General features: G+C 39.7%; 1 protein-coding gene across 6 annotated transcripts in view; it reads right to left on the bottom strand.

Annotated features, from left to right (window-relative positions):
* LOC108409882 (unconventional myosin-VI-like) overlaps positions 1 to 8,528 on the bottom strand; it is a 133,820-nt gene that overhangs the window by 17,710 nt on the left and 107,582 nt on the right. For 4 of the 6 annotated variants that reach the window (XR_012126169.1, XR_012126170.1, XR_012126171.1 and 1 more), the window contains 3 exons: positions 6,071 to 6,181; positions 2,120 to 2,174; positions 7 to 110 (listed from right to left, as the gene is read on the bottom strand). Coding sequence is in view for 2 of the 6 variants with exons in the window: in XM_073224457.1 (XP_073080558.1) it covers positions 6,146 to 6,181 (36 nt within the window). In the remaining 4 variants the exon portion in view is untranslated. Of the gene's footprint in view, positions 1 to 6; positions 111 to 2,119; positions 2,175 to 6,070; positions 6,182 to 6,391; positions 6,509 to 6,603; positions 8,010 to 8,528 lie in introns of those variants that run through there. The other 2 variants (XR_012126172.1, XM_073224458.1) reach the window with 2 other exon arrangements.

The following is an 8,528-nucleotide window of genomic DNA, read 5'->3' as shown; positions in this document are numbered from 1 at the left end:
ACTTACCTTTATACCCAGAAGGTCGGGAAGGCACCAAAGTCCACACGTGGCATGTGCCCGGGCCAACTTTGAGTAATTTGTGCTGTGACCTTAAGTTCTTATGACATTGTCTAAAATAAAAATAACATGTCAGCAGGGTCTACAGTGGTTCCGTGTATGCTAAATGTGTCCGCGACAGGACAAGAGACCTTTTCTGAAAGAGGAGCAGAAAATTGTGATAGTATTTAAGGCACAAGTACAGAGTCGGAAATCTAAAATAAAGCTTTCTTGAATAATCAAAAAATAAAAAAACTATACATATATATATTTTTAAGGAAGCGATGAAAACTCTCCTTCATATCCCCGGCTCCCATTTACCCTTCCCGCCTCCCACCCCCCAAATACAGGTAACCACATTTACTGCTTTCTTGTTTACCCTTCCAGGTCTTTCTTTATTCAAATGAAGCAAATATTCTTATCCCCTCTTTTGCACAAAATATAACTGACAAGATATGCTGCTTTCTGCTTTGCTTTTTTACTTAATATATTCTGAAGATCTTTCCACTAGTATATGAAGAAATTTCTTTTATTAGAACTCCATATTATTCCACTATGTCTATGTACCATTATTTATTTAACCAGTCCCCCATGATGTGTGTGGCTTGTTTCCACTCTTTTCCTTTTTACAAATCATGCTGCACTGTACAACCTTATGGATACATCATTTAGTAGGACACTGGGATCATAATACACACCTTAATCTACTTCTGATTTTTTTAATCAGCACTGTTTTTAACATCTATCTTGCTATTATACATCTAATTCATTGTGTATAGCTATTACATAGCACCATATTTTACTTATCCTTTCCTCCAACGATGAAGGCCTAGATTGCCTCTAGTATCTTGTTACTAGAAACAATGACAAAATAAATACCTTCATACATGTCCCTTAAAGAAACTGTATGAGAATTTCTCTGGAATAAAGAAACTTTTTTCCCTTTCATATTGAAGGACAGTTTACGGCTTATAAGTTCATTTCTAGTTCATTTGACTAATACTATTAGATTGCTTTCCACATCAGTCTACATGCCCAGGAACAGTGCATAAGGGGTTCCTGTATTTGTACTTCCCTACCAACACTTGGTGTTTATATCCATATTTCATATTTCTCACAATTGATGGGAGAAAATGACATCCTGTTTCAATTTTCTGGTGCAGGTGTGGGAGGCCCAGTTCCTTGAGGAGTAAAATAGTCACATGACCTTGCAGGCCAGAATTGTGATTTCTTTAGTGATATATTTTCCTCAAAAACTTAATAGCTTTCCGAACTATTTCTGTTTGGTTCCATTGTAAGTATCTACAGCCAAAGATCTTGTTTGGTCATAAAAAAGTCTGAAAACTCTCCTCTTTTATTACAACAAGGCAGTCATATGTGCTCAGTCTCTTTCCTCTGTAACCTGTGGCAGTTTTCTAATGGTCCTATGAAACAAAATCTTGAAGATAGCACACCAAATCTGATCTTACCATTGGGATGGGCCTCAGTATCTGGCAGAGAATACCTGAAGAGAAACTCTTGAGAAAGCCTTGAGATCACAGTATTACATCCTACCATTTAGATGGAGAAGTCGCTGGCTTTTTCAAACCTTGAAGATTTAACATCACTCGATTCAGTTGATTTAGATTGCAAGCTGCATTCCAAATGCAGATGGAAGGAGACAGCCTCTCGTCTCTGCCAGCTGGCTAGCCCTGACAAGAAGTTGCTAATACGCTCCAGCATTTTTCTTTTTCCAGGCTCAGTAAGCACACGGTCTGCCTTCCAAGGCATTCCAGGTGACAGTTTCACCAAATATGTCACCAAGGTCTAACAAGAGTCAGGGGCTTTCCAGCATGTTGTACCTGTGCTCTTTTTGCCCCAAACCTGCCCCAAACCTGACCTCTAAGTAATTCAAACATGTCAGGTCCCAACATCTGCATAGTGATGACAGATGTTGCAAAGGCTGTAACAAAGACCCAGATATAACATTGGTTCATACAAGACAGAAGCTTAGTTCCCTTTCACACAACAGCAAGAGCAGTGTAGGGTTGCTATGGCAGTTCCACAATGTTGAGGAGCCCTTGTACCTTGTTGATCTACCTACCTCTATTTCTGGGTATCAGATGACTACTCCAGCTCCCGCCGTCATGCCTTCCTCTCTGTCAACAGAAAAGGAGAATGTGGGCAGAAGACATGAGCGTTCCAGGGAAGGTCATGATCCAGTAGTGGTACAATACACATTGCTTCTTCTACTCATATTCTATTGGTGGAAACTTAGTCCCACTGAGCTGCATGGGACTCTGGGAAATGTAATCCTCAGCTGGCAGCTACCTTCCCAGCTAAAACCTATCACTATGAAAGAATGGGAGAACAAATACCTGGAGAAAGCTAAAAGTCTCTGCTACTGTCCATTTTTCTATTGTGTTCTTATCTTTTCCTGTTGGGTTTCTTAGTCTGCTCTCTTCTGATGGGTTTCCTGTTGATTTGACAAATTCCTCATTTATTGTAGAAATTAGTCTCCTGTGGTTTTAGATTTTGCAAATATCTTTTCCTAATCTGATATTTGTCTATTAACTTTGTCTCTTGCATTGATGCTTACAAATGGATTAGCTTTTGCTTGGTCCCATTTCTTTCTTTCTTGTAGGAACTTGCTAAAAGTGGCAAGAACCTGACCACACGTACTGATTTTTTTCTAATTACACTCCACAAACTATGGTCTTAATAGGCATCCTTCAGTTTTCAAAAAAAAGTTCCTTTCTATTTGATCAAATCCATCATGTTTTTCTTTAGGATTTATATATCTGAGTACATTAGTTACCCATATATGATAATAGTAATTTTCATTACCATTATATATATTATATATATATATTATATAATATATATATATTATATAATATATAATAGTAATTTTCATTACCATTATATATATTATATATGTCACATACACACATATATGTAATAATGAAATATATACTAATATACATTTTTGTGTATAAAATAGTGAGGTTGAATGTATTCATTACAAATCATACAAAAATGTAATTGTATTTTCTATAACTGATCTCATGTGGCTCTCAATTCTCCATCCCTTGCTTGAAAAGAAAAAAAAAGTTTGAACTTGTCCATTCACAGGGAATTACAGTTAGTGTTCTAACTATTAAAAGTCCCTATGATCTACCAGTATAATTTCAGTCATTTCAGGATTTAAACCTCAATAGATCCTAGATTCTTACCCTTCCCCCAGCTTTCTATTTCTTTTCACAGAAAGTGACCCAAGTTCCCAGTAGTCTTGCCTGTCGTCCCAGCATCTGGGGAGGGTAGCTGGCCTTCTGCTGAGGTTCTAACTTCCCTGCCTGGCTTCTAGGTGTTCAACAGTGTTACTGCTGAGACATAGCCAGTACTCCTAGGTGCTTTGGGGGTTCCAGTGGCCCTGGCTGCTGAAGTTTGCCATCCTGGCATCCACTGCCATCTTCTACAAGGTTCCAGCACCCTGTGGCCTTCCTGTCTACATACTAAATGATTTCTGTCTCCAGTTCCCTCAGCATTTACCTGTTTCCTGACCAGGACAAAGGGACCATTTGGATTCCCTTGCTGCTTTGCATGAGCTCTTGGAAGTCTGGATGCTGTCTTGGTCCATTCATCTAGACACCAATTTTGGTGATTTCTGATCCATGACCCAGCAGGGTACCATACTGTCCTGAGGTTATGCCAGATATGCCTCTTTAGGTTTATAATTTTCTTAATGCACTGACAAGAGAGGAGAGTCCTGCTGCTCTGGGATTGTCCCAAATTTATCTGGATGTTTCTATGTGCATCCCTACCCCTATGGTCCATCTCTCTTCCCACCAAGGACTGGGGCAGGAGGCACAAAGACCCTTGAATCTAACTTCCTGCCATTCCAATTCCTTATCCCAAGGCTCCTCCACCTACACCAGCCACCCCTTCCCTTCCTGTGCAGCAGGGAAAAAAACTTTCTTTTTGTCTTGCCTTTGTCTCTTCTACTCCAAAGCTTATTTTTAATAACTTGATACTCCAGGCTTCTAGGTATGCCTTTATAAATTCCATTCTATGCTCCAATTTTCCAGATTAGTAATTTAAGAGAATTATTTTCTGTCTCAATACAGCCTGGGTTTTACAACTCAAATGCTGAAGTTTTCAGACTATGGTCCTGTGTTGACCTTAATGGCTATTTTTAAAACTAAAAAGGTAAACATGAATGCTGTGTTCTAAATGAACATTCTGTCTCCTTTTATCTGATGCAATAAACCCCCAAATCAGCCTCATGGCATAGGCTCAGCAGAGAAGCTATGAATGAGGAGTTAGGGGAGAAATGGAGGATAGGCATGAGTTACAAAGGTTCATATGGTGGTTTGGCTGATTGTTAAACTATTTTTCACAGAAGTTAGGCAGAGAATCAGATTCCTGATTTCTGTTTTGCAAGAGACATGTGCATGAAACTGATATCTTCCCTTATTCTGTTTCCCCAGATAGCAGAAGACAAAGCTGAGGCTGCACCACCATTTGGGGCCCAGCTCCTCTCCAGGACCAGGACATGCCTGGGACAGCCGGAATGTGTAGGTCTGATTAAGCGCCTTCTGTGCACAAAACATGGAATAAACCATTATGAAGAACTTTGAAATGCCTTCCTTGTATTCTAGAGAGATCCATATTCAGGAAATGCCTTTTTGCCGGGTGAGAACTCCAGTAGCAGAATTGTCAAAGGAGGAATTGTGCACAAAAATAAAATGTCTGAAACAAAAGCTCACAAACACCCGGAAAGAAAACAGCCCACTCCGACAGTCCTTGGTCATGCTTCAAGGTAAACTTTGAGAGAACTGACATTTTCAGATGAAAGGAAAAATACACTATGAGTGAGCAGTGTTGCTTATCAGCTGTCAAGAATGAAAAAGAAAATCAGTACCTTAGAGAAAAAATTAAAAATCACATCTTAAAATCTATGATTACACAACAGTACAGGAGCACTCTATTGAAGCTTCTAGTTCATTGCTTAGAAACTTTTAGATCATTGCTACAAAATGCCAAATGTTGTATTCATTTAATAATGTTCAACAGATATTTATTGAGGATTTTATAGAGGCCACTCACTGTGTGAGGTTCCAGAGAGAAAAGATCAGTAAGACAGAACAAACGTGTTAAGGCGCTCATGATATACTTACCTCATTCCCCTCTACCAGGGAAAGCACTAGAAAATGGAGCCTATGGTGATCCATTGGACAACGACTAGAATTAAAGATTCCGTATGTTAAGTTTTAGTTTGGGGTTTGGGAGGAATGCTTTGGGAAAATAATCATGTTCCGTTGAAGGCTTATAAAAGAGAAAGATTGGGCTAAGCAAATAAAAAATCATTTGGCATAATGCCTTTTGGTGGAATCATATCTTGTGCTTAAGTGTTTATTTTTCAAAAATTATGTTTCCGTTTGTAGTTAAGCACCATGCCCTGTTTTGTACAGCTGAATACTTGGCAATTCTATCCTATGTTGGAGGCATTCTGTTGTAAAACAGTAAAAACACAGAACATTTTGAAAATACACCGCTCTGGCTGCCGTGTACAGAATGAGTACAAAAGGAACAAGAAAGAAAGTGCAGAAGAACCACTTACAGAAGGAATTGCAGTTACCCAGACTAACGTGATGGCAGCTTTGCCTGGGGTGATGCCTATGGAAAGAAAGAGGGCGGTGCCAATATATTTTTAGAGTCAGAAATGATAGAAGACAGAACAACGTGATGGGCTAGGTCAACAGAGTAATGGTTCATGTGCTTTCCAGAGAATATTTACTAAATTGAAGGTTTCCTGGTTTTAAATAGAAACAGCCACATAGTGAATGAAAGTTATATGTTTATTCCATCAACAAGCCATTATCTCTCTTTCAACTTTATTTTTATAACTTACTGAGTTTTTCCTGGTGAGATTTTCAAATAGAGAATTCTCATTTTTATTTAGTCTCTTCCAGAATTTAGAGTAAAATGAAAAGCTAGTTTATAGAATTAGCATAAACTGCTAGTTAAAAGTACTGATGTTGGAGTTACAGACCTTGGTTTCAGTCACAGCCCTGCCTGCTAGCCGTACAGCTCCGGCCTCACCACTTCATGCGCTCTCAGCCCAGCTTCAACTGCCTCGCGGCGTCCTGTCAGAACCTTGTTGCTGTGAGGATTAAAGGACATCGTTGGAAGAAATGCTTTACCCAGTGTCTCCTACATGATGGTGCTCAGTAATGGTCGTTATTGTTATTGTCTCTCTTTTTACTGACATCAGAAATTGACACATAAACCCAAAAAAGGGAAATTATTAGACCAATCTCTGTTATAAATTTAGATGAGAAAACTCTAAAAGAAAGAGAGGCAAATCACTTACTGTGACCAGTTTCTTCTCTCCCCAGCGCTCACCGGCTGCCGTTCCGTTTCTCCTCCCTGCTGACTTCCCACATCTCCTCCCATATCCTCACTCTCAGTTGATGACTTTGCTTCTTCACTGTGAAATTGGGGCATATGCTGGGACTGTCATCTCCCTGTATCCATGCTTGTACCCTCCATTTTCTCTTCCGCTCTCACAACCCATTTTCCTACCCAAAGACAGAATCTCCATCTAGGCGTCATATCCCATTGTCTTTCGCCTAATCCAGCGCAAAGCTCCAGAGATTCTCCCCACTCTCCTGCAAGATGGAATTTTCCTTCTCTAATGAATCATTTTCATTAGCATCAGACATACTATTATTCCTCCCATTTAAAAAAAAAGTATTTCCGGCCATTTCCTTCTGCACTTTCTACACTATTTCTCTTCTTCCCTTTATAGCAAAACTCCTTAAATAACTTGACTGTACACACTGTGTTCAATTTTTCCCCTTTTAATCTCTCTGGATCCCACTTTAATTACAGCCTTATCATTCCACTGTAACTTCCCTTCTTATGATCCCCAATAACCTCCATATATTAGTTTGCTAGTGACAAAGCAACACATATTAGGTAGTTTAAACAACAGAAATGCTCTTCTAGTTCTAGAGACTAGATTCCAGAGTCACGGTGTCAGCTGGGCCATGTGTGGTCCCTCAAAGGCACTAGGGATGGCCTCTCTCCTAGCGTCTGCTTGTGCCTTGGGTTGAGGCAGCATGATGCCGACTTTACATGGGGTCTTCCCAATATGCTTGTCTCTCTGTGTCCAAATTTCTCCCTTTTTAAAAGGATACCAGCAGATTGCATTAGTGTCCACCCTAATGACCTCATTTTAACTTGATTACCTCTGTGAAGACCCCATTTCTGAGGTACTGGGGTTAGGACTCTAACATATATTTTTAGGGGGACAGAAGTCAACCTATAATATTCCATATTATTAACCTCAATGGTCATTTCTTGAAGCTCATTTTAAGTGCCCTGTTACCAGCATTTAACACATTTGGCAATCTCCCCTTCCTTGAAAAAGGTTCTTCATGTGGCTTCTAGAGCACCACATTCACCAGTTTTCCTCCTGTGCTGATGATCTTTCCTTCTTAGACTAGTTAGCTGATTCATTTGATCATCTTACCCTCTAAATATTTGATGATGCCCCAGCTTCAGTCCCTGGACTTCTTTCCTTTCTATCTGCATTCACTCCATAGCTGATCACATCCAATGGTTTGGTGTTAAAATCCATCAATAAGCTATGATTCTCATATTTACATTCCCAGCCTGGACTTCTCCCTTTAACTCCAGACTCATTGTCCAGCTGTGTACTTGACATGTCTAGGAGACATCTCAGACTAACATGTCCCAAACCATATTCTTGACTGTTTCCCTCAGCTTGTTTCTCTCTTTCCTCCTCATCTTGGTTAATGCAAACTTCGTTGTTCCAGTCTCTCATACCAAAAACCATGACGTTATCTTGTATTTCTATATTTCTTTCATACCCTGCACTCAGTCTGTTGGCAAATCCTACTGGCTTTACCTTCAAAATATTTTTGTAATACATCGTTTTTACCACCCTCACTACTGCCACTCTGGTCCAAGCCACTGTCTCTCTCACCTAGATTATTATGGCAGCAGCTTCCTAACTGGTGTCACTATTTCTGCTCTTGCTCCTTGTAGTCTGTTCTCAACACAGCAGCCAGAATGATCCTGTTAAATATGTCAAGTTTGTGTCACTCATCTTTTCAAACCCTTCTATGCATTTCCACCTCGCTCTGGATAAAACTAAAGTCATTTTTATGATCTTTGAGTCCTTACATGATCTGGCCACCTCCCTTCCACGTATCCCTGTGGCCTGATTTTCTACTTCTTCCCCGTCCTTTTTGATCCAGTCACCAGACCACTTGCTTCCCCTTTGAAGACATCAGACATGATCTTACTTCAGTGCCTTTGTACAACCATTCCCTAAGCCTGGAATGTTCTTCCCCCAACTATCCAAATGTTCTGCACCATCATTTACTTCAAGTCTTCACTCTAAATTCACCTTTTTCCTGACCTCCTCTCTATATCTAAAACTTCAACCTCTCTTCCACCAATGATTTTTTTTTTAACTC

The sequence above is a fragment of the Manis javanica genome, chromosome 16 (genome assembly GCF_040802235.1).
Source record: "Manis javanica isolate MJ-LG chromosome 16, MJ_LKY, whole genome shotgun sequence".
NCBI lineage: Eukaryota > Metazoa > Chordata > Mammalia > Pholidota > Manidae > Manis > Manis javanica.
The sequence above is the reverse complement of the archived record's forward strand: the minus strand, read 5'-3'. Positions and strand labels throughout refer to the sequence as shown.